The following is a 27,251-nucleotide window of genomic DNA, read 5'->3' as shown; positions in this document are numbered from 1 at the left end:
AGGTCCTTCTAGGGTTAACCCATTTTTTCATAAACATAGCAGTTTCAAAGAAACTGCTATGTTTATGAATGGGTTAAGCCTTCCCCCTATGTCCTCTAGTGGCTGTCTCATTGACAGCCACTAGAGGCGCTTACGTGCTTCTCACTGTGATTTTCACAGTGAGAGCACGCCAGCGTCCATAGGAAAGCATTATGAATACTTTCCTATGTGACCGGCTGAATGCGCGCGCAGCTCTTGCCGCGCGTGCGCATTCAGCCGACGGGGAGGAGAAGAGGAGGATCGGAGGAGGAGAGCAGGTGGAGATCTCTCCGCCCAGCGCTGGAAAAAGGTAAGATTTAACCCCTTTCCCCTTTCCAGAGCCGGGCGGGAGGGGGTCCCTGAGGGTGGGGGCACCCTCAGGGCACTCTAGTGCCAGGAAAACGAGTATGCTTTCCTGGCACTAGAGTGGTCCTTTAACATTGGGGAGCTTTTTCTTATTTAATTTATTTTTTATATAAGTGTTTGTTTGCTTTATCTTAGTGGTGTTTGTGAGGTTCACCATTGCAGCTCCTGTTTCATCTTTACTTTGTTGTTCTGCACAGTGAAATGGTAGAGTCCATTCACTCCTCCCCCCCTCACTGACTGTAAGAATGGTATCACCCATTGAAACTTCCTGTGCTGTTTGAAAGTTGAGGTAACATTTTCAGCAATTTTACATTCATTATATCAGTGACTATCAGCTTCTGGTAGAGACATCCTTTTCTCTATAGGCTGGTAATAATAACTAGAGTATAAATGAGGGTGAGGGAGGCTTTAAGCATTAGATTACATAATTCAGAATACATGAAATTAAAACAGTTTATACTCGTTATTGGTATTGAAGCTGTTAAAGGTACACTCCGGGCACAAATACTACTGTAATGCATTTTATAAATATTGGCCTCATTAATATGCTGTGGCTTTTTATATGCTCAACTCTTTATAGGTTTAACGTCTGCCGCTTTAGCCAGGCCCCCCACTCCAGAAAAAGTAGCTCTAGTAAATGGCGATGCTTTACATTTCAAAGACCACTGCCCCCAGACTATTTTATTGAGCGCATTAAATGCTCCATTTAACCCCTTAAGGACCAAACTCCTGGAATAAAAGGGAATCATGACATGTCACACATGTCATGTGTCCTTAAGGGGTTAATGTTCCCTGTGACCCCATCCTGCACCCAATGAAGTGGCTGGCTAGTAAGTCCCATACAATCTTTATCTGCTGCTCCCTGAACCAACAGTGAAACCTTACGTAACCTGAAATAGCCACGGGGAGGGACGCCTAACACTGGCAGCCCAGATGTTCTTTGAACTACCTTTCCCATGATGCCCAGCAACCACACTATGCATTTACATATCTAGAATCATAGAACAGCTTAGAAAAGAAAACCACAAAATATAGAATTAATTAGAAAAACATTTTAATTGTGTAACTGTAACAAATAGATCTGCATGATTTGGGATTAAATATCAATAAAACGGAATAGGGATGCACACATTGTATTAAAACACATAGTAGAAAAGGAAATTAGCATAATATACAAAAATATAAAACCATGTGTATATTCTGATAAAAATGCAGTCCTTTGGGATTCGCAGCAGATGGGATCTTTGTGTAAAACGTACTGATCTGCACTCAATACAGCAGACTGGAGCCGGTAATGCTATCCATCATTGGATCTGCAGGTCGCAGGTCACTTCCTATTGGTCGGTTTGAAGAAGCTCTGTATCGACCTTTGATTTTCAGTCTCTATCTTGATTCTTCTGCCTGGTGGCTGCAAGACAGATCCGTCTCTCTTCCGTTTCCCTGGCTTTAAAAGAGAGAATTTTATTTATTTATTTTTTAATTGAAGTTGTTAGCTGTCGTGTGCTGTTCAGACATGGAGGTCAGTGCTAAAATAAGTGAGATGGAAAACTGGTGGAAAAATGTGGCCTTAAGATCCAATTTTCCATTCAAGTAGCATTCAAGCGAATAACAGGTTGCTTTGTAAATCTAATGGCATTTACTCACTGTACTGTTACTGGAGCTGCTGTTCCTCTCACACAGCGTCAGAATCTGCCAAATAAAGAAAATAGAAAAGAAAAATAAAGGAGAAAATTCTATTCCCGATTTTGAAGACCTTGTTAGTGTGGTTGGGTCATGAGTGAATTACCCAAATACACATGATCTAAACAAGACATAAATATTACTTTTTTCATCGCTGTGGACACAGCAGCTTCCAGAAACTGGTTCCTGGAGACCCAACGAGAGGCTGGACATTCAGAAAGCTCTTCATTAATGGTGACTGCATCGACGCGGCTTGTAGACAGGAAGTAGACCAGGTATGTCTGGTGAATATGAGAGAATATGTGGACCACCTGCAGGAGAGAAGACAGGGTCAGTGATCTTGTGGGGAAACACCTGGAGGGGAGACATGGGGAGAGGAGGTAAAAGTAAAGATTTCAAAAGCCCTGACACCAAAGGTAAGAATCTAATTTGCATCTAATTTGCGCTGAATAATTCCTAGATTTTACTAGTAGCATGACGTAAAGTCATGATTTTATTAATGACACGGAGGCGAGTATTATCCTATTATGCTTCTCTTTCTTTTATTTTCCCTCAGCAGCGAAGAGAGAAATGAGTGAAAAGAGAAAAACATATCATTAACATATATACATATTCAACATATTCCACAGTGCTACATTGGGGAACCTCCCCCTTTTAGTATATAAGGTGTAGCACTCTCTTCCTCTTCCTCTTTCGTCGCGATCCGAAGACCCGTAAACCGAACCAGAACTCGAATTTGAACTTTAAACTCGGGAAGCTGAACATATCTTCCTGGAAATGCGGAGTCAACTGCGAAGCTCCTGTTAGTTCCATAAGTAATTGGAATCACGCTAAAATGAGAGAGGGGAGAAATATGGTAAAATCTCAACTTGCAACTGGGTGTAATATTTTCCACTTTATATATAGTAATCTTGACTTCTGAAAAGGAATAAATGACATATTAACTAGACATAACATAAAGTGCGATGATCATGATCAATTAAAGTTAAAGTAAACTAAGCCAAACGACAGAGAGCGTAAAATCTATACAGCATAAATAAATAGACTATGGGCCAGGAAGACCCGTCCTAAAGGAGTAAGTCGTGATATAGTCCAGAAAGGATAGGATGCAATAGAAAAACCATATCACCACCTCCAACCCAGGGAGGGAGGGAGGGAATAATACTCGCCTCCGTGTCATTAATAAAATCATGACTTTACGTCATGCTACTAGTAAAATCTAGGAATTTTATTAAAGACACGGAGGCTCCTATTATGCTTGTTTAAAGCTGAGCAATGACTTTATCTGAAAAATGTTGTATCGGTCTAAAGTAAAAGTTCCTGAATGTGGATTCCGTAGACCAATCTGCAGCCTTCAGAATGTCTTCCAAGCGGCAACCGGCCGCCGAAGCTTTAGAGGCCATAGCGCCTCTAACAGAGTGAGATGAGAAAACAGAGACGTCTATTCCGGCCGTAGCTAGTATCCATTTAATCCATCGTGCCAGCGTCGGTGTGGATACCGGCAGATGGGGTTTTTTCAGGGAGATGAACAGAGGCCCGTCATTGGACGGGCGCAGTGTAGAGGTGCGAGATTCGTATTCTTTTAGGCACGCTATTGGGCATAAGTTAGGTAAACCCGGTATCCGTGGATAGCAGACCTGTTTGGTGGCCGACTTCGTTCTTCGTGAAATATCGAATGACACCCCCTCCGGGGTGAATGAACGTGCTCGCCAGTCCAAGGCTCTCACGTCTGATACCCGTTTGCAGGATAGAAGGCAAAGCAGCATCAGTAGTTTTGCTGACAATTGTTTAAGAGAAAGATCTACGTTAGTGGGCCAGCCATCTATGAGTCTGAACACACAGGTGACGTCCCAGAAGGACCCGTATCTGGATGTGGGGGGACGTGAGAAACGAACTCCCTTGAGCAAACGACAAATCAGAGGATTCTGACCCAGTGGGAGGCCGTCCACCTGGTCGTGCCCGGCTGAGATGGCCGAGCGGAAAACATTGACCGTGCGGAAGGCTTTGCCTGATTCGAACAGGTGCGTAAGGAAATCTAGTACCGATTTCACAGGGGCTGATATCGGATCCAATGATCGTCCCAAGCACCAATTGGCCCACTGTCTCCATGCTGCAGCATAGGCTTGTCGTGTACCAGGTGCCCATGCGTTTGCCAGGAGCCGCACAGTCGTGTTCGAAACCTCCGTGATCTCCCAGGGTCCCCGGAAAGGAGCCACGCCATGAGGCGGAGAAGGCCCTGTTCCACCAGGGGGTGGTTCTCCCCATCTGGGTTGGTCAATAGCGATGGATGGTCCGGCAGTAGCCGTGGGTGGTCTATCGCCATCTCCAGCAGATGTGGGAACCAAGGTTGAGATCTCCAGCACGGGGTTATCAGTACCAATGAGCTCTTGAAGCGCCGGAGGTGCGCCAGGCAACGAGCTATCAGGTTGAACGGAGGGAAGGCGTAAGCCCTGCCCTCGGACCAATCTTGGAGGAAAGCGTCTGTCGCTACTGCCTCCGGGTCTGGTCTCCAGCTGCAGAACTTCGGTAGTTGTGTGTTGAGTCTGGATGCGAACAGATCCATGCTCAAAGGTCCCCACAGGGACGAGATTCTGCGGAATAATTTCGGTAGCAGTTTCCAATCTCCCGAGTCCCTCAGGTAGCGGGAGTTCCAGTCCGCGGTGTAGTTGTCTAGGCCCGGGATGTGTTCCGCGGTAACGGACACGCTGTTTTGTAAGCAGTAGTTCCAGAAGTCTCTGGCCAAAACCGCTAGGATGCGAGACCTGGTTCCCCCTAGATGGTTTATGTATCTTACGGCTGAGACATTGTCCAGCTTGAGGAGGATCGAGCATGAGATGCCTCTGGGAGACAGACTGCGAATGGCGAACGAGGCCGCCAGCAGTTCCAGAGAGTTTATGTGTAAGAAGGACTCCTCCGTGGACCACCTGCCTCCTGTGGATATATTGCCGCAGCGCGCGCCCCAGCCATGTAAGCTGGCGTCCGATTCGATCACCAGGTCTGGAGTGGACCCGAAGATCGCTCGGCCGTTCCAAGCTTCCATGTGGGTTAGCCACCAGTTCAGTTCCTCCCTCGATTCTGTGTCCAGGGAAATGTGAGATTCGTACGAGTGGCCACTTCTCAGGCAGGCCGCTTTCAGCCGTTGTAAGGCTCTGTAGTGTAGCGGGCCTGGGAAAATCGCCTGGATAGAGGCCGCTAACAGGCCGATTACCCGCGCCAGTTGGCGTAGGGATATGTCCGGCCTTTGCATCAGTTTCTTTATTTCCCTCTTGATGTTGGACATCTTCTCTGTTGGGAGGCAGAGAACCTGTAGTACGGAGTCGATACGGAATCCGAGGAATTCCATTTGTTGAGAGGGGATCAGAACCGACTTCTTCCAATTTACAAGGAAGCCTAGGTTCTGTATGAGGTGTAGGGCCCACCCTAAGTGTTCTAGTAAGAGGGATCGAGTCCCGGAGAGTATTAGGATGTCGTCCAGGTAAATGATAAGACGGACTCCGTGTAACCTGAGGAAGGTCACCACTGGTTTTAGGACCTTCGTGAAACACCACGGGGCGGAGGACAGGCCGAAAGGTAGGCATGTGAAACGCCACTTCTTGCCTTCCCAGCAGAACTGGAGTAGGTTCCGGTGAATCGAGGCTACTGGGATCGTTAGGTAAGCATCTTGTAAATCTAATTTGACCATCCAGTCTCCGGGTAGGAGTAGGTCTCTGAGGCAGTGAATGCCCTCCATCTTGAAGTGCCTGTATTGTATGAAGGCATTTAGGGGCCGCAGGTTGATAACCGGGCGTACCCCGCCTCCCTTTTTGGGCACTAGAAAAAGGTTGCTTACGAAACCCGGTGTGTCTAGAGGGATCTCTTCTATGGCCTTCTTGGCCTGTAATTCCCTGATCTCCGTAGAGATGAGATCTAAGTGTGCAGATGGCATGTGAATCGCCCTTGGGGGAGAGGGCTGAATGGGGGGAGCGGTTAGTTCTAGTTGGTAACCCTTTATTGCCTGTAACACCCAACTGTCTGACGTGACAAGTGACCATGCCCGGGCGAACCGGGTCAGTCTGCCCCCTACCTGTATATGGGAAGAAAGGGGAAACATGGTACTCACCATAAGGGCGTTTTGCCGCGGGTGCTCCTCGACTGCCGCGGGTATGCCAAGCCCGTCCTCGCGAGGGGAAAAATGGGGTGAAGGACCGTTCCTGGGTCGGTCTCTGTTGGTTGAAGGAGCCTCTGCCCGGTCTTGAGAAACCCCGGGGGTTGCGGCCGGGTAGACGGCTCCTACCTCTACCGGCCCCGCCAAAAACCTTTGGGCTAAAAACCCTCTTAATGGAGGATTGGGCCTTGTCCAAGGCCGTGAATGTCTTTACGTAAGACCCTAGGTCCTTTACAAAGGATTCTCCAAATAGAAGGCCGTTTGCGGAGGCACCGGGCTCGTTAGAGGCCATGCTTGCGAGCTTAGGCTCAATCTTAAGCAGGATGGCTTTCCTGCGCTCTGTTGACATGGCCGTATTGGCGTTGCCTATCATGCAAATCAGGCGCTGGAGCCAGCCGAACGCCACCTCAAAGTCTACTGGAGCCCCAGTCGACTGAGCCGTCTCTAGCAGCTCATACAATTTGGTGACCGGGCCCAGGGTGTCAAGGAACTTATCCTGGCAGTTCCGCATGGAGTAGTCCAGGCCTTTTTTGGGTTTCCAACCCGACTTGCCCAGAAACTGCACAATCTGGGGGTCTACCTCAGGGGTCTTGGCTACCGCATCGGGTATGATCGGGCGTGGGCATTCTGCCCTCAGCTTGTTCCGGCCCTCCTGTGAGAGGGATTTCCGTACCCTAAGGGCCAGGTATCGGGCTATATGGGTTGCGGGCTCCCATTCCGCGGAGCGAGGGTGCCTGAGGTTGTCCGGGTCAAAGACCAGGGCATCTTTCTCGTCAGAGGTTAGCTCTGCATCATGGGCCCCTGAAGGGGTTTTGGCCTTGGTTTGCCTGGAAGGGAATTGTGACCCTGGTAGGTCATCGTCCCCTGAAACCTCGTCCCCGTAGGGATCTGAGAATTGGTTGTCTGACTCCTCGTCCCCATCCTCGTCCGAATCGGACAATAAATCATGGGCACGTGCCCGTTTCCATTCCCTGGCTGCCGTAGCCCGGCCAGTAGCTCTACTGCGCGGTTGTTGCGCGCCATCATCGACAGCCTGAGGCGTGTCATTCAAACCAGGCTGTACCTGGGTGTGGGGAGGGTCAGCGGTGTGTTTGCGCTTGGCAGGCGCCTTGCGCCCTGGGCTAATCTCATCAAGGGAGTTGGGAGAGGGCCCTGTGCCCGACTGGGTGGGAAGGGCCTGTCTAAGGGCCTGAGAGATAGATAGGGAGATACTAGATGACATAGCTCCCATGGCCGAGGAGATGGCCTTGTTAATAGAGGTGGACATAGTAGTGTCCAAGAGGGATTGGAATTCCTCAGAACCTATAAGGTTGGAGTCGGCCTGGGAATCAGATGCTGTGGTACCCTTAAGTGGGACAGGGTGGGGATTCAAATCACCACCGGCAGACTGCATGGTAACGAACTAGCAGTTAATGTAAGGCTAAAGGACAGAGGTGCTGGATTGCTTAACCCACGCACAAAGGACAGAGCAGGAGAGAAAAAATACCCGGTAAGAGCAGGAGCGGGGTCAAGCAGCCTCCTCGGAGCAAAAACACGCCGAGTAATGAGGCTTAAAATGGCCGCCGGCACTATCGGCGACGGGAAACCAAGAAAATGGCCGCCGCGAGTGTCCGCGCATGCGCAGAACGCGCCCGCGGCGGAACCGAGAAGGTGTGAAAGACCGCCGTGGAGTAAGGAAGGCGGGATATAACGGTTGCCGAAAACGACAAGGGTGGGGTGGGGGGATAGTCAGGGGCACAGAGGAGCCCAGGGACCCGGGTGAAAAACGGGTCGGGTCAAAACCCGGTCAGGGTGAAGAGGGGCAAGAGCCCACCCCAAAGGAAAGAAAAAACAGTATAAGGAATGAATAAAACTTAGAACCAAATCCTGCAGATAAAACTGCAGGCAGAGTAGGTATAGATGACAGTATAATGATATAGTCAATAAATGTACTTAGCTGGTCTGAGGGAGCAGCGAAGAAAGAGGAAGAGGAAGAGAGTGCTACACCTTATATACTAAAAGGGGGAGGTTCCCCAATGTAGCACTGTGGAATATGTTGAATATGTATATATGTTAATGATATGTTTTTCTCTTTTCACTCATTTCTCTCTTCGCTGCTGAGGGAAAATAAAAGAAAGAGAAGCATAATAGGATAATAGGAGCCTCCGTGTCTTTAATAAAATTAATACCACGATGTGGCTTTGTGTGGGTCAGTGTTTCTTACTCAGTTCTAGGTGATAATTGCCGAGTCTGTGACTTACCTCTCCTACATACTGCAGCTTGTTCAAAGGGACCACGTGGCCTGTAACCTCCTGAAGATAGTTGCCCAGTGCCAGTCCTCCATCTTTTTCAGTAGGTTTGTTCTCCAAAAGCATGCTGGGAAACTCCCACATCCCTGCCAGAAGCCCTTTATCGAGGTGAAAAAGAAACATGTCAGAATGAAGCCATGGTTACCCAATCTCAATACCCTTTCTAGTTTTCTACAAGTAATCAATAAAAATAATAATACAAAAAGAGAAGTCCTGCGCTCACTCCCATTACTACTGAGCCGGCAGCATGGACTACAATACACATCAGTCCCAATATATAGTAAAAACCAAAGAAAAGAAAAAAAAGTTTCCTGCGCTTTCTCCTTAATCCCTATGTATATTTAGACAAATGGAGGTCATTTAGTTGCTCCAATGGCCATTGGAGGGAATGCCCGCCTGCCAACATCAAGGCAGATCCCCCTAAGCGGGTCCTAACACTGACCCTTCAGCCTGCTTCCTTGAGCTTCTGGCCAGGGCCAGATTAAGAGCCCAGTGGACCTGGAGCTGACAATTATGATGGGCCTAATTACAGAATCTTATCGACCAAAAACACTAAAACAGTCATACCTCCCAAGCATCATGTATCTGATGGAGATGGTGCTGGAGGGAAACTCAAAGGATGCAGCTATAAGAAAACACATACTCGATGCTAATCTCTCTCTAATTTATGTTTTCATCTTTCAAGTAAATCCATATCCCCTAACAGCAGTGTCCAGTGAAGCAGGAAGTCAATGTGCAAGGTAAAAGAGTGTATCACGTGGCGTGAATCACGTGACCAGCCCTGCCAAAAGGGGTGCATATGCCCAAAAATGGGGCATTGTTTGTCCAAAGAATTGGAAGGCCAGCCTGGCTTGAATGCATGGCAGGGTGCCTGCCAATCATGCAGGCTGTCCAACTAAGGGCATACTATGCAGGCAGCACCCTGAGCTTGACATAAATGCGTCTAATGATGCGCCTACTCCACGCTTTCTAATGACTGTGCCCTAGCACTCACATGTCCACTTGTCTCCTTATCATCTTACTAGCAGGCAGAAGTTCCTGGTATATAGTCTGGGACAGAGTAAAGGTGTATGTAGTGAGTGTAGAAGAAAGGGGACATGCCACAGTGTTCGAGAGACCAACGTCTGCATTACCTAAACTAATTTTATTGTCAGCCTGTCCACACAGGTTTTGTTCCCATGCATCCCTCTTAAGCTTCCAAACTTAAAGGGACACTATAGTCACCAGAACAACTACAGCTTATTATATTTCTTCTAGTAAGTAGAATCATTCCCTCCAGGCTTTTTGCAGTAAACACTGTCTTTTCAGAGAAAATAACTCTGATGGCCACTCCTTAGATAGCTGCTAGAGGTGCCTCCTGGGGCAGTACTGCCAAGTGTGCAGCACTGCCATTCAGTGTCCCCACCCTCTGCATGCAGACACTGAACTTTCCTCATAGAGATGCATTGAATCAATGTATCTTCATGAGAAGATGCTGATTGGCCAGGGCTATGTTTGACTTGTGCTGGCTTTGCCCCTGATCTGCCTAGTTGTAATTTGCTCAGAGCACCACTTCTGATGATGTCAGTAGACAGAGTGAGTTCAGAGGCAGATAGGGACAGAGCCAGCAGCTGCAGACTTGAATACAAGTAAGAGTTTACTATATTTAGGGAGGCAAGAGGGGCCCAGGGGGGCTAAATGGTGGTTTTAACATAATAAGGTCAGAAATACATGATTGTATTCCTGACCCTATAGTGTTCCTTTTAGCAAGAGTATGTGAAGAGTAGTTAGGGTTGCCACCTTTATTGGGAAAAAATACCAGCCTTATACATTTGTATAATTAATTAGCTATGTGTGACATTACATGATGTAAATTTACAAGGAGTGACATTCTGTAAAATCACCAACAAACTACTCACAGTTGAATTCTGCTGCATAGATGGATTGCTCCCAGTGTCTTCCTGTCTCCCAGTGTCCCTATGTATCACAGTGTCAGTGTCCCCATGTCACCCAGTCCCCTAGTGTGTCAGTGTTCCCATTTTTCCCAGTGTCCCCATGTCACTGAGAGACCCGGGGACACTGAGACACTGGGAGACATGGGGCACTGAGACACTGGGAGACATGGAGACACTGAGTCACTAGGGACACTGAGACATGGAGACAAAGACACTGGGAGACATGGGGACACTGAGTCCCAATGACTCAGTGTCCCCCAATGTCCCTATGTCTTTCAGTGTCCCCATTTCTCCCAGTGTCCCCTAGTGTCTGTGTCCCCGTGTTTTCCAGTGTCCCCAGGTCTCACAGTATCCCCTAGTGTCTGTGTCCCCTAGTTTCTCAGTGTCTCCTAGTGTCTCAGTGTCCCCATGTCTCCCTGCTGCCTTTCTCCAAATCCCTCACTTACCTGAGCTGTAGAGCTGCTGTCTGGACTCTGTGTGCTGTGTAGCTGCTCCCCCACGGATCAGTGAGTAGAGAGAGGCAGGGAGGGATATGCTGTTACTTCCTATCCCTGCCTGTCCCCACACACAGTGACCCCTACTGGCCGGTGCTGGTATTGCAGTGTAATTTCCGTTTATACTGAGAAAAATACCTGCATTTGTATTGCCGATATTACTGCAATACTGGCACTGGCCAGGCAACCTCAAATACCAGCTGTGCCATTAAAATACCAGTTAAGTGGTAAACTTAGAGTAGTGTGTAAAAAACTATGGGCCTATTCCATGGGCCTGGGCCTGGAGCTGCAGCTCCATCAGCCCCTATGTTAATCCGGCCCTGCTTCTGGCAACAATATCTCTAATGAGACAGAGAGGGGCAGCATTGTAACCAGCCTGTGTGATACAAAGTAAATACAAATACAAAAAGAGAAGTCCTGCACTCACTAGTAGTAATGGGAGTGAGCGCAGGACTTCTCTTTTTGTATTTGTATTTACTTTGTATCACACAGCCTGGTTACAATGCTGCCGCCCATCCCATGTGTTCCCTATTAAGGGTTAATAAGTATATAGGGGTGTATATAAAAAATATCCCTCTCTGTCTCATTAGAGATATCTTTGCCAGAGGCTGAAGGGTCAGTGTTAGGACCCGCTTAGGGGGGTCTGCCTTGATAAGGAGACAAGTGGACATGTGAGTGCTAGGGCACAGTCATTAGAAAGCGTGGAGTAGGCGCATCATTAGACGCATTTATGTCAAGCTCCGGGTGCTGCCTGCATAGTATGCCCTTAGTTGGACAGCCTGCATGATTGGCAGGCACCCTGCCATGCATTCAAGCCAGGCTGGCCTTCCAATTCTTTGGACAAACTATGCCCCATTTTTGGGCATGTGCACCCCTTTTGGCAGGGCTGGTCACGTGATTCACGCCACGTGATACACTCTTTTACCTTGCACATTGACTTCCTGCTTCACTGGACACAGCTGTTAGGGGGTATGGATTTACTTGAAAGATGAAAGCATAAATTAGAGAGATATTAGCATAGAGTGTGTGTTTTCTTATAGCTGCATCCTATGAGTTTCCCTCCAGCACCATCTCCATCAGATACATGATGCTTGGGAGGTATGACTGTTTTAGTGTTTTTGGTCGATAAGATTCTGTAATTAGGCCCATCATAATTGTCAGCTCCAGGTCCACTGGGCTCTTAATCTGGCCCTGGCCAGAAGCTCAAGGAAGCAGGCTGAAGGGTCAGTGTTAGGACCCGCTTAGGGGGGTCTGCCTTGACGTTGGCAGGCGGGCATTCCCTCCAATTGCCATTGGAGCAACTAAATGACCTCCATTTGTCTAAATATACATAGGGATTAAGGAGAGAGCGCAGGTAGCTTTTTTCTTTTCTTTAATAAAAATAATAATAATGGCCAAGATTCCTGTCCTCATTAAAGGAACACAATACTGTTAGGAATACAAAGTTGTACTAACACTATAATGTCCCTTTGCCCCACGGCTTCCCCTCTGTGATGAAAAACCGTTTAAACACGTACTGAATTCTCTGCCTCCTCTGATATCATTGCGTTTCCGCGGGGAGCATTAGGCCTTCAGCACAGGAAAGCATTGAATCAATGCTTTCCTATGGGAGATTTGAAGACGCTGTACGACCTCATGAAAATCGCAAGGACGTCCAGCATCATTTCACAGGGTTAAATTCCTTGAAACTGCAGGAAATGCCTCTAATGGCTGTGTAAACCCTGCAATGTATACATTACGGTTTCTCAAAGTGGTCTGGGTCCCTAAAGACAGAAAACAAACACAGGGCCTGATTTTTTATAATTTTGGATACGCTTTTCCAATTTAATATTTTGAAAAATATTTTCATAATTAAAAAAAAATAAAAATATTAAATTCTTTATTTTTGATGTGCATAAGGTACAGAAAGGTAATCAAGGTACTTTGACATATTTCTTGTAGGACATTTGCAAGTTAGCCTTTTTTTTTAGAAGAGCTAATGAGACACAGTGTTAGCAGAATATAAGCAGCAGGGTTACAATGCTATAACACAGGCACTGTGTGCTAAGGTAACAGTTGATCAACACAATGATATTTCGATTAGAAAGATACAAGATGATTACCCAAGATATATTAACTATGGCTAGGCAAGCTGTGTTGATGTCGTAATATTGGACCAAGCGTGCTCCAGTAGAGGCCCCTGTACTGCTGGGGGGGTGAGGGCAAAGCGAGGGTCGATTCAGTCTCCTCGCATGTGCGGCGAGCATGTCGAGGGTTCCCACTCCCAACACAGCACCTCCTCAAGGGTACAGGAGGGCTTCTTGGGCCCCCTTGCTATCTCTGGTGGGGGGTGAGTAAGAGTGTGGGTGCTCCTTTTGGCGAGATCATCGCCAGTGAGCCTCTGGACAGGGTCTGCTAAAAGGCTTCACAGTTTGTCGAATGCTGCCAAGAAGCTTAGATTAGGCCTCATGTTTTACAGGGTCGTGTTCCGCCGCCATTTTGAGAACCGTAGTTAGGCCTGTAGATGTTGGCAGGGTGCACGTAGCTCAGTCCCAGATGAAGGTAAGTTGTTGAGAATGCTGGGATAACCCTTACCAGCAGGGGAAGGCAGGGCGGTCCACCGTGGGTCCGACTAGAAATTGGGCTGAGGGATCGGTCATCTCCCCCAATCCTGTACAGCCAGGCCACTACTAGGCCGCAATATTGCCACTGTAAGCCGTCCAGCAGGAAAAGCAGTGTCGGCTATCAGATGTGTTAGAGTACGAATCCTGGGTGAGTTGTGAGTCAGCAGAGGCGTGTAAGAGCAAGTTTGAGGTGTTAGAGCCGTCAAAAAGGTCGTTATTTACAGGATTTCTCCCAGAGCTCATGCGATGTGCGACCGTTCGCCATGTTGAGCAAGCCCCCTTGATGATTTTATTTAATAACATTTTGAAGACAAAAAAAAATAAAAAAAACTTTAAAAGTTTATCCAAAAATATTAAATGATTAGAAAAGTAACTGTCGCATGGGATTATCTCTTGCACCTATTCGTATAGAACTGCCAGTGTATTGACTATTCTAATAGTATCCAACAGAGCAGACATTCTACAAAGCACACACAGCCATTTCCTATAGGCTGTCTGAGTATCTTGAGTAACATAGAGCAAACAAACAAAAAACAAACCAAAAAACAGTAGGGGCAGGGCTTAGCGAATGAAGCAGGAGGACACGCTGTCTAGAAGCTCCGAAACTGATCCCTATTCCAATCGATTTTGCAACGTTTTATAGCCCTAACTTGGGTGGTGCTGCAGGCCTGGCTGACATGGATCGGAAGAGCAAGAAGGAGAAGTCTGACGAAGCCGGACCGGAATTTAAATGAATACATACAGGACTATTAATGTGGTTTATCATTATAATTTCTTTTTTTAAACCATAACAAGCAGGGGGCTTGTTATTAGGGTTCCCTTCCTGGATTATCACACTCCATTTTCATATCCCCAGTGTGCTGGCAATCGAGTGTGACATGTTTAGTTGTTTTTCATTATTATATATATATCAAGCTATAGTGTGCCAACTCTAGCCTTTATTAACCATTAGCGACAGGCAGGTCAATATTAACAAATGCAGAGCTCTATCATATATACAAAAATCTTCAGTTCACTATAATTGTCACTAATGTACATGGTGTCTTGTTATCGGTTTACCTACTGCTGTATAACTCAAATGTCTGTATTTGTACATCAACACTTCTCACACCAGTGATTTACGTATAAATAAAGAATATACAAACAATGTAACCTGCAGGTCCTTCGGTTAATCTTCGCTCAGATCTCAAGCTGGTTTTAGCTCATCTTGTGCCATTACAGAGAGAACCTAAACCATTTGCATATCAGACTGATCCCAGCCAGAAACATAGAATGTGACGGCAGATAAGAGCCATTCGGCCCATCTAGTCTGCCTAATAAGGGGGGCAAGATCCGAAATGCAGGCCGGCTCCCTCTCCACGAGAGATACAGCAGCCCCAGATGATCGTTTAGACCTGGTCAGTGAGACATAGCAGATATTCCTCTAGGCACAGTAAACAAGGGGTCCATGTTTGGATTACCCTTTCACCTTAGAGAGAGCAAACAAAACAGGGTGTATGAGACTCTGTTTTCTTGCCGTTTGGGAGTATAGTGCAGAGATTCCAACTACAGGCCAATTGTAATCCAGCCCGGTCTATAAACCACTCCCTTTTGTATATTATCTGCAGACCTGTGCTGGGTGGGGTATAAACCAGGCACAGGATATGTTCTCATTGCATCACTATTATACTGTTATACCTTGGGTTGTACTGACATACATCTCATCTACCTGAGCTGGGTCTCTGAACGAGTAAATATTCTGGCTCCTCCTCTTGTCCACATCTCTGCCACACACAGGTCAAGGTTTGTTCCACCCGTGACGCCTTCTTTGCAGATTTGCGGGGAAAGTTTGTCACCCCAAGCGATCTGTCCCAGAGGTCAGAAGAGGGCAAGCACAATGTGCATGAACCGTGGGCCAAATCTGAATAGAAACAGAAAGTGAGTGCATCAAAACAATCATCATCAGTAGGCATAGTACGTCTATCTGTGTAAATACCGTACCACCCCATCATAATGAACCCTATCAGGGTATACACCGTATCCCCCATCATAATGAACCCTATCAGCGTATACACCGTACCCCCCCCATCATAATGAACCCTATCAGGGTATACACCGTATCCCCCCCATCATAATGAACCCTATCAGGGTATACACCGTATCCTCCCATCATAATGAACCCTATCAGCGTATACACCGTACCCCCCCATCATAATGAACCCTATCAGGGTATACACCGTACCCCCCCCCCCCCCCCATCATCATAATGAACCCTATCAGGGTATAAACCTTACCCATCCATTATAATGAACCCTATCAGGGTATACACCGTATCCCCCCCATCATAATGAACCCTATCAGGGTATACACCGTATCCCCCATCATAATGAACCCTATTAGGGTATACACCGTATCCCCCCATCATAATGAACCCTATCAGGGTATATACCATATCCCCCCCATCATAATGAACCCTATCAGGGTATACACTGTATCCCCCCATCATAATGAACCCTATCAGGGTATACACCGTATCCCCCCATCATAATGAACCCTATCAGCGTATACACCGTACCCCCCCATCATAATGAACCCTATCAGCGTATACACCGTATCCCCCCATCATAATGAACCCTATCAGCGTATACACCGTATCCCCCCATCATAATGAACCCTATCAGCGTATACACCGTATCCCCCCATCATAATGAACCTTATCAGCGTATATACCGTATCCCCCCCATCATAATGAACCCTATCAGCGTATACACCATATCCCCCTCATCATAATGAACCCTATCAGGGTATACACCGTATCCCCCCATCATAATGAACCCTATCAGGGTATACACCGTATCCCTCCATCATAATGAACCCTATCAGGGTATACACCGTATCCCCCCCATCATAATGAACCCTATCAGTGTATACACCGTATCCCCCCATCATAATGAACCTCATCAGGGTATACACCGTATCCCCCCATCATAATGAACCCTAACAGGGTATACACCGTATCCCCCCCATCATAATGAACCCTATCAGGGTATACACCGTACCCCCCATCATAATGAAGCCTATCAGGGTATACGACATGTCCCCCCCATCATAATGAACCCTATCAGGGTAGACACCGTATTTCCCCTATCATAATGAACCCTATCAGGGTATACACCGAATCCGACTATTATAATGATCATCAATGTATATAGTATCCCCCCCTTTTATAATAATCACCACCAGTGTATACAGTATATATATATATATATATATATATATATATATATATATATATATATATAGTGTAAGTAAGGTATCCCATTATAATGATCCTTATTAGTGTATAATATAGCCTATCAGTGTATATAAACATTATATCTATAAGTGTAAGTACAGTATCCCATTTATAATGATCCTTATTAGTGTATAATATAGCCCAGTGATGGCGAACCTATGGCACGCCGAGCCCTCTCTGTGGGCACGCGGCCACAGGTCCGCCATCACTGCAGAATAGGCGCCTGCCTGCCCGAAACGGCAGGCGCCTATTCTGCTTCCGGGTCGGGAGGCAGGGAGAGGGATCTGTGTAGCAGCTCCCCTGTACTCCCGCGCGATGCTGTGTGGAGCGTTGCCGAGCGTTACCATGGCAACGCTCCACACAGCATCGGGCGGGAGGACAGGGGGAGCTGCTACACAGATCCCTCCCCCTGCAGTACTTACCACCACCGGACCACCAGGGATGGCTGTGTCCCCCCCCCAACACTTCATTGAAGGTAAGAAGGAGGGGGGTGGGATACTAACACACCACCCCTACCCCCCCCCAGAAGAACCCTTACCCCCCAGCAGCACCCCACCCCCCCAGCACCACCCCTACCCACCACAGCAGCACCCCTACCCCCCCAGAAGTACCCCTACCCCCCCAGAAAAACCCCTACCCCCCCAGCAGTACCCATACTCACCCACAACAGTACCCCTACCCCCCCACACACAGTAGCCCTACCCACACACAGCACCCCTACCCCCCACACACAGCACCCCTACCCCCCACACAGTACCCCTTACCCCCCACAGCACAGCACCCCTCTCACACACACACACAGCACCCCCCCCACACACACACAGCACCCCCCCACACACAGCACCCCCCCCACACACACACAGCACCCCCCCACACACACACAGCACCCCCCCCACACACACAGCACCCCCCCCACACACAGCACACCCCCCACACACACCCCCCCACACACATGCACCCCCCACCCCCACACGCACCCCCCACCGCACCACCCCTACCCACCACAGCACCTCCCCTAGCCACCACAGCACCACCCCTACCCACCACAGCACCTCCCCTAGCCACCACAGCACCTCCCCTACCCACCACAGCACCTCCCCTACCCACCACAGCACCTCCCCTACACAGCACCACCCCACCCCCCCAGCTCCTCCCCTACACAGCACCACCCCACCCCCCAGCAGCACCCCTACCCCCCCAGAAGTACCCCAACCCCCCACACACAGTACCCCTACCCCCCCCACACAGCACCCCTACCCCCCCACACAGCACCCCTACCCCCCCACACAGCACCCCTACCCCCCCCACACAGCACCCCTACCCCCACACACAGTACCCCTACCCCCACACACAGTACCCCTACCCCCCACACAGTATCCCTTACCCCCCACAGCACAGCACCCCTCTCACACACATACAGCACCCCCCCACACACACACACAGCACCCCCCACACACACACACACACAGCACAGCACCCCCCACACACACACACACAGCACCCCCCCACACAGCACCCCCCACACACGCACCCCCCCCACACACGCACCCCCCCCCCCACACACGCACCCCCCCCCACACACGCACCCCCCCCCACACACGCACCCCCCCCACACACACGCACCCCCCACACCCACCACACCCACACACACGCAATTGCCGTGTTGGCACTTTAAGGAAAAAAAGTTGGCATGTATTGCGGTTTGGGCACTCGGGCTCAAAAAGGTTCGCCATCACTGATATAGCCTATCAGTGTATATACATGATGCCCCCAATATGATAAACACTATCAGTGGAAATGCAGTACCCTACCCCCTTCTAATGATCCTCATCATGACAACCACCAGTTGATATAGAAACACAAGTCCTACAATGAGCTTTACCTTAACCCCTTAAGGACCAAACTTTTGGAATAAAAGGGAATCATGACATGTTACACATGTCATGTGTCCTTAAGGGGTTAAAGGCTGACAAAGCATCATGGGATCTGTAGTCCTTTAACAATTATCCCTGTCCTAGAATGGTACAATTTAATTTGATCAACTTCTTAAAAGGCTAATAAAATAGATCAGAGAGCAGATGATTTGTATGATTGAATTGTTGCTGAGAGGGGAGTGATAAAACCAGTCCCAGTCCCAGACTCCACGGCACTCACCGCACTCTTCAATGTCGCCAGCGGCATATTTAGGGTCGGGATTTCTGTTTGTTAGTTTACCGGCGGCTGATGTTAAATCGGCTTCAACCTGCAAGAAGTCATGTCATTCATCAGATAACGCTGGACAAAGCACAGGCCGCAATCGATGTGCGAATGAAACTGTACATTGCTAAATTAAATCCAGACACATCGTCTCCTGTACAGGTAACAGATGATCTATAACAGACATTGAATTTCTAGCAGCGATGGTTTAACGATATAAATTTCAGGTGAGGCACAATTCACCATGTTGCCCCTTGGCCGCAGCTGGTCTAAACCAGAACAGAAAAGGTCAAACACATCACGGCATTCAAACCTATAACACACATAACACAACACTGGGCTAAAACATAACAATAGAAACACTAGCATCACATTGCCCACCTCCTAGACCTAAACCATGGAGAAAGCACTGTTAACAGCATTCATAAAAATAAAAACAGATTCTATTACAGCAAAGGAACAAAAACAAAACAATTAAAGTAGTAGTTTAAACAGCAAAAAGATCAGAAAAGTATCCCCTATTTAATAACCGTTTTGGTTCTTTAACTCTCCACCCGAGAGCTCTGTATCACCCAGTGTTCACATGGTGTGGAATCATGGGCAGTGACTGGATCAACACAAACACACATTACCTTCCACCCGAGAGCTCTGTATCACCCAGTGTTCACATGGTGTGGAATCATGGGCAGTGGCTGGATCAACACAAACACACATTACCTTTTCATATGCCCGGCACTGGCTTTGTAAGGGGCACTCAGTGCACCGTGGCTTTTTTGGGGTGCACACAGTAGCCCCTAACTCCATCATGGCTTGGTTAAAATCTCCTGGTCGCTCAGGATCAACAAGATGGTTTGCCAAGTCCCTACAGAGGGAAAGGGAAATTGTATTACAGCAATTATTTATAAACCACCAACATATTGTGCATCGCTGTATAATAGGTCAATAAAACAAACAATTAAACTATGGCATATAGAATGGAGACCAGAGGTAACAAGGACCTTCCTCAAAACAGCTTTCAGTTATTATTCTGATTTTCTGGAATCCATATTATGGTAGTGCCAATCACTGCCACACAGTCATCAAGGTTTAACACAGAATATACCTCGCAGGGAGCAGGCTGTACCATGTGGCATGTGAGGCTCCAGCAAAATGGCTGTATGGTAGAACCAGGACATAAATAAACCATCTTCTAAACCCACCAAAGTTTGTCAGCTACTGCCGGTGAACCAGAGTTGGCCCCGATACAGCGGAGTCTGCATAAAACCCTGATTACGTTTCCATCCACAACTCCGGTCGTCTGGAGAGAAAAAGAAACATGACAGTAATCTGCCATGACAGTAATCTGCCACAGTTGTCTTGCTTTGTTGATCCAAAACTCATATAATCCCAGATCAGTCATCTAGGGATCCACACAGTGATTAATTACCTGGCCATAGGAAATAGAAGCGATTGCTCCTGCTGTGTATCGCCCTACTCCCGGCAACAACTTCTGCAGCTCTTCTGCACTGCGGGGCATCCGGCCGCCAAATTCGGTCACAACCTGAAGGCAATTAAAGCAAACAGCTTGGTGAGGACGTAAAGAAATGAAGGACTTTACTGGATTGTACCCTTAGTGGAAATGTTAATCCCCTATTTGTATGAACTACACACTACCATGCATTATATTGTGACATCTCCATTCATTTGGTTACCTAACACTGAGAGTTTACTTACGGACACTCTACGCTTTCCCCTTTATCAGTTCTGTGCAATTCACTATTTGTATATAAGATAAGTACCTGGAGTATCTAAACACTGACCCAGAACAGCTACGGTGACCTGACCAATGCTGCTCACAAGTAGGAACATGTAAAGCTCACAAAGAATACAGGTAGAGAGCGCACTGATAGGCTGAAGTACCACAGCACTACACACGCTTAAAGAAGGACATTATACACGGATTAAGGAGCTATTACCCAAAATGGATGATTTTGTAAACAAAAATAAAACACTCACCAAGATAAAAAGCAGACAGTAAAGCACTCCTCGCACAAAGATACCTGTAACTGCCGACTGTATACACATTATATACAGCAGATACAAATAACCAGCTCCTTCTTCCAATGAGTTGCACCCAAATCGCGCAGGAGTTCATGAAGTCATCAGCTTCGTAAGGTTTAGTACAAGTTTAGCTTTGGGCACCCTGAGACCTATTCTGTTTCTCTTTGCCTTGCTGATCTTTTCTGCTCAACTAAGAGTCTACCTTTATATGTTTTCTGATATTGCAAGTATTCCCACTAATCAACACCTTGATTTCAGAATTAATAGCACAAGATCCAACAATAGAACATTATTACAAAAGGCAAACTCAGCATGCCTAAGGAAAGGTGTGGCGAAAGTGACCTCGCCACTGGTTTTTAGAGGGGCCTGGTTGCCAGCCTCCTGCCATGCGACTATGGCCCTGGGATGTATTGCCCTTCTAGGAACTGATTTGGGCATTTTGTATTTTATTATGCTGCTGCTGGCCCTTTAAGAACCATCTGGGGACATACTGTGGAGTTACTGGGTGGCCACCATTTCATGTATCAGAGGCACATGGTGAGAACAATGGATGACGGCCATTTTAACAACAGACACTGTTTTGACTTTTCTACACGGTGCCGTCTCGCCGGTATTTGGTGCACAAAGACATCGTGCAGTAGTTTTAAACTATACAACAGGGGACACATTATACAGTAATTATTTTTCATATAGCCTGTATATGTTCTGCGGAATCTGCATTAAACCGGATCTTCCAAACTGCTGAATAGATCTGGATATGTGGTTCACCCAGATCCCCCGGTTCCGAGGATATATTTTTTTATGGGGTTATTGCATGTTTTAGGGTCCCTGTGATATGTTTTATAATACTGTATTTCTCTGCCTGTGATAATTATATTAACCATTGTGTTCAGTAATCATATAACAGGCAGAGGGGAGGATTTTGTGTGGGAGTGTCTGTGTGTATTGTACGGATTGATTTGTTGTATTTCAAAACCCTGTGGGCAGTACTATGTTTGTAGAATGTGAATAAAAGAGGCTGTCTGTGCAAGTACAGTCAGTTCTACTTCACCCTCAATTTGGAGTGCCGTCTCTTATTGGGGGAATCTGCTACAAGGGATTGCTATGCTCTGCATACTCCCTTAGCTAATCACTACTAGGCTCTTTTAAGATCTTGTTCCTGTTTCACTCTCTTGGAGGAGAGGTTCACCCACAGGAACCTGGAGCCTTGTCGTAGGTCCAGGGTGGGTAGGAGACGCCGAGACCCCAACCAAGCTGCGGCGGTGGTTATGGTGTCTGCTGCAGTGCTTGGAGTCCTCAGGAAGCGCTAGGAGCATCCTTCAACGGAGGTACCCAGTCGGGGTGCCAGGCGATCCGTTACAAAAGGACTATAAAACTAACATCACATTACACCAGACCATCCTGGCTGAATATCTTCAGGACAAGTATATCCCCAAGGATCGAAGAGTTCCTTTAGTTCCATCACTCCGTAAAATATTATAAACCACTACAGAGAGTGGTTAAAATTTGTTTATAATTTCCACATGAGCCTTACAGCTCTGACAGTTAGAAGCCTGTCTACTCATAGAAACAGGATGGGTCAGCATGATGTAGGCAACATCAGCTAGAAAATACTAGAGAGAAAACTAAAAGAAACTGTAGCTGACTGTTTGCCCGTTCCATCCCTGAATCACCACATTTCTTTCTGATTAACAAATGTCCAGCTACACTAGCATTTTATACTTTACAGAATGTCCATAAAAACACAACTCACCCAACTGGATGAACACTCTAGCTGGGATGGACTACTTTCCAAATGCTTGCAAGATATATTGACCAGTCGCTGCAAAATCTTGTTTGTTCCAGTCCTTCTATGTCAGAGTCACTGAGATGGCAGGACTACTCCCAGAGGAAGGACTCATTGAGATAGTCATGATGAAACATTACTTTCATTACATGAACATTTTCTCTGACCACATTTAAAGACTTCGGAATGGAGCAAACATGGCTCCATCCTATACCATCCTATACCATCCTATGCCAGATTTCTAAAATATATTTTTCCACCATGTCTTCCGGACTACGCTATGTTGATGACTCCTAATCTGCAGAGGGTCTATACGGGACATTACAGAATATGTTGCACCCCTAAATACTTGCCATTCAGTTTACCCACACCAATGAGAATACTTAAGTCAACTTTCTGGATGCTAAATGTAACAAAAACACTAGAAAATTGATTGATCTTTACATTTACCGAAAAGACTAGAACAGTTTGATGGAAGCACAGAGCGTTCACTTATCTCAACAAATAAATTCTGTTCCTTATCGCTAACTCCTATGGGGTACTGCACATTGCAAGTGACAAATCCTTCCTGAAAGATAGGCGGACCATGATGACAGATAAATTCAGGTGAAAGGACACAAAACAGCCTTCTAACAGAGGCCGAGAAGAACTTACTGGACACTGACAAGGCCAAGCAGATGTCACAGATCTCCGTGTGTTTACAATAAATAACTCCTGATATCTGATTTTTTAAAGAGATACTTACTGTCAGTACTCAGTGACAAGGCTGGGAAGACTTGACAGGGAAGGAAGATATCCTGAGGTCATGTCACTATATAATGTCTACGGCATGGGTAGTCAACCTAGTCCCTGCCGCCCACTAGTGTTCGGTTTGGGATTTCAGGTGGGCGATGGTGGGTTCTGCAGAAAACGCCCGATGGGCCTCGATGGCCATGGACCAAGGCTGGCAGAGGAGATCCTTTCATCTCCCCTGCCCGCCCATGCAGAGCCAGCCTTGCTGTAAGCCCTCTCAGCTGGTGAGGAGATCAAATATCTCCCTCACCAGCCCACTGGCATTTAGTTCCAGATGAGGGAGGAAAAAGCCTGGGAGGCTCTGTGTTCCTCCTGCGAGCAGGCTGGTCACAGCATTGCTGTGCGTTACCATGGCAACACTGGCAGGAGGACAGGAGAGTCAGCCTGCAGCTGGAGGAGCTGGAGGCTAAAGTGAACATGCCACCACTGGACCACCAGGGCTTGCATCATTATGTCCCCGCTCCCTGGTAAAAGGTAAGAAGGGAGGGGGAGACACTAAAATAGATTTCACATCTCACCCACCTACACACAGCATAGACCCTATGCACCCTTCACACACAAACACACACTACACCCCTCACACACACATATACTGCCACCTCACACAGGTACTACCCCCTCACACACACACTGCCCTCCTCACACAGGCAGAGCACACCTCTCACACACACACACACACACTGCACCCCTTACCCACACTACACCCTTCACACACACTGCCCCCCTAACACACTGCACCTCACACACACACACACACACACAGCACCTTACGCACTTGCGCTATAAAATTAGTTACTGCGGCACTGGTGGGCCGTAAGGAAATTTTACCCTCAATAAAACAAGATACAAAAGTGGGCAGTAGGTAGTAAAAGGAGGATACCCCTGAACTAGACAGATAAATGTTTATACAATTTGGATGCTTTTAATAGGCAAATACATCAGCCAACAATAAATCTAATTTCTTTTCTTTCAAAACTTTTTTTCAGTGCAGATAATATAAATATTAATTAGCTGTGAAAGGTCAGTCAGCCCAGAGAGCCCACTGGGAGAATTTCTGTAAAATCAGCATTTCATTGTCAGACGTTGAAACATGTAAAGGCCATACTAAGCATGTTTCGCTTAGGAGACGTTAAATAAAGAATGAGGAGGGGGAGACGTTAAATAAAAAATGAGGAGGGGGAGACGTTAAATAAAGAATGAGGAGGGGGAGACGTTAAATAAAGAATGAGGAGGGGGAGACGTTAAATAAAGAATGAGGAGGGGGAGACGTTAAATAAAGAATGAGGAGGGGGAGACGTTAAATAAAGAATGAGGAGGGGGAGACGTTAAATAAAGAATGAGGAGGGGGAGACGTTAAATAAAGAATGAGGAGGGGGAGACGTTAAATAAAGAATGAGGAGGGGGAGACGTTAAATAAAGAATGAGGAGGGGGAGACGTTAAATAAAGAATGAGGAGGGGGAGACGTTAAATAAAGAATGAGGAGGGGGAGACGTTAAATAAAGAATGAGGAGGGGAGACGTTAAATAAAGAATGAGGAGGGGGAGACGTTAAATAAAGAATGAGGAGGGGGAGACGTTAAATAAAGATTGAGGAGGGGGAGACGTTAAATAAAGAATGAGGAGGGGGAGACGTTAAATAAAGAATGAGGAGGGGGAGACGTTAAATAAAGAATGAAGAGGGGGAGACGTTAAATAAAGAATGAGGAGGGGGAGACGTTAAATAAAGAATGAGGAGGGGGAGACGTTAAATAAAGAATGAGGAGGGGGAGACGTTAAATAAAGAATGAGGAGGGGGAGACGTTAAATAAAGAATGAGGAGGGGGAGACGTTAAATAAAGAATGAGGCCTTTCTAAAGAATTTGTAAGGATTTTCCTAAACTATTGAAAAATAGGGGAAGATCTTGTGTGCTTGGATTCTTTCTATACAATTACCATGATTGAAAGACACTATTCAATGTTAACCAACGAGACACAAATCAGTAATTGAGCTGAAGTCAGGATTGTAGAAAGCAGATTAAGTCAGGACCAGCAGCAGGCAGGCATGGTCAAAAAACAAGCCACGTCAGAAATCAGGAACACAGAATTTGCAAACTGGCAAAGGGCCAGGAATAAACACCACGTCCAAGCCCATTGGAAACTTAATAAAATGTGTCTGGTTTTTATTGTCTGGTCAAATTGAACTGATGTCTCCTCAATGTGTCCAACACATTACAATCTGCCTATTTAGCACATTATACAGATGACATCTTATACAATATTACCCTGTTACCGATGATATGTAATTAATTATAAAATGCTGCTGTGCTGTTTTTTTGAAGACAGAGACTTTATAAATAGATCTACAATAAACGGATTCTGGCCGAAGACTGGTGTTCTGCTATATCCTAATTACTAATGACTATGATAAGTAATTGTGAGCTTTGGAATCAATATATTAATTTTTACTGGTAATAAAAGTCCATTTATTTGAAATTGACTCCTGGGATGCGCAGCGTAATGCAAATAATGTCCACAGACCTTTTTGGCTCCTTCTTGCAATCTCCGTCCACGGGAATAATACCCGAGTCCAGACCATTTCTCATTCACCTCCTGCAGAAAGGGATTGCTACATATTATTACACAGGCAGAGTCACTCTCTGATGAGATAGAAATGTGGTGATTAATTAACTATTTGTAATTCAGAGCCTGGAACTAACCAGGAGCCAGGAAGCTAGTTCACCTTAAATACAATTTATTTATACTAAGTTCATGGTTCATTTTATACAAAACATGATGGATGTTCTTCTTCTGTGGTGGTGTTAAGGGGAATCACTAAACAGGTCATTTATTTTACCTCCAGAGATGCTGAAGCAAGGTCGTCAAGTGTTGGCCAGGTCTGTAGGAAAAAAAAAAAACAGGATAGCAAAACATTATTCATTATTACTAAAATTAGTTTTTAGCCAGACAGATGATGATGGGAATGTTTTAATGTTTAGCCAGTCACTGTATGGCAGAGGATGATGGGAGTGGTATAATGTTTAGCCAGTCACTGTATGGCTGAGGATGATGGAAGTGTTATAATGTTTAGCCAGTCACTGTATGGCTGAGGATGATGGGAGTGTTTTAATGTTTAGCCAGTCACTGTATGGCTGAGGATGATGGGAGTGTTATAATGGTTAGCCAGTCACTGTATGGCTGAGGATGATGGGAGTGTTATAATGGTTAGCCAGTCACTGTATGGCTGAGGATGATGGGAGTGTTATAATGGTTAGCCAGTCACTGTATGGCTGAGGATGATGGGAGTGTTTTAATGTCACCAATCTTTTCCCATAAACTCATTTCTCAAAACACAACAAAGATGTAGTATCCCAGCGCTAATTTAAAATATATTTAGGATCTCACAAAAGTGCAAGTGCTTATAAAAGAAACTGTTAAAATTAAGCTGCTAAAACACCAAGTGCTGTCTCTCCGATACTCACATAACATTCCCATAACAAATACAACAACAATGAGGGCAAATACCTTAAAACGACGATTGATAGGTGTTTACAATATAAGCGACAAAGTGCCTATAAAAAACAGGAACATCTAATAGTGTCAAATCTTAAAACCGAGTGTGACGTGCAGAGTGGATAAGGAACCACTCGCATTATCTTT

At 46.4% G+C, this 27,251-nt stretch overlaps 1 protein-coding gene across 6 annotated transcripts in view; it reads right to left on the bottom strand.

Moving 5' to 3' along the window:
• Nucleotides 1-1,501: 1,501 nt before the first annotated feature.
• The window catches only part of MUTYH (mutY DNA glycosylase), a 31,827-nt gene continuing 6,077 nt past the window's right edge, over nt 1,502-27,251 (bottom strand). For all 6 annotated transcript variants that reach the window (XM_063427157.1, XM_063427156.1, XM_063427158.1 and 3 more), the window contains 11 exons: nt 26,449-26,490; nt 26,133-26,204; nt 20,424-20,537; nt 20,197-20,294; nt 19,715-19,859; nt 18,956-19,043; nt 15,236-15,427; nt 8,449-8,594; nt 2,208-2,375; nt 2,029-2,073; nt 1,502-1,828 (listed from right to left, as the gene is read on the bottom strand). In XM_063427157.1, the coding sequence (XP_063283227.1) occupies nt 1,712-1,828; nt 2,029-2,073; nt 2,208-2,375; nt 8,449-8,594; nt 15,236-15,427; nt 18,956-19,043; nt 19,715-19,859; nt 20,197-20,294; nt 20,424-20,537; nt 26,133-26,204; nt 26,449-26,490 (1,227 nt within the window). In that variant the 3' untranslated portion in view covers nt 1,502-1,711. The remainder of the gene's footprint in view (nt 1,829-2,028; nt 2,074-2,207; nt 2,376-8,448; nt 8,595-15,235; nt 15,428-18,955; nt 19,044-19,714; nt 19,860-20,196; nt 20,295-20,423; nt 20,538-26,132; nt 26,205-26,448; nt 26,491-27,251) is intronic.

This window comes from Pelobates fuscus, chromosome 7 (genome assembly GCF_036172605.1).
Source record: "Pelobates fuscus isolate aPelFus1 chromosome 7, aPelFus1.pri, whole genome shotgun sequence".
Classification (NCBI taxonomy): domain Eukaryota; kingdom Metazoa; phylum Chordata; class Amphibia; order Anura; family Pelobatidae; genus Pelobates; species Pelobates fuscus.
This window is presented reverse-complemented; position numbering and strand designations above follow the sequence as displayed.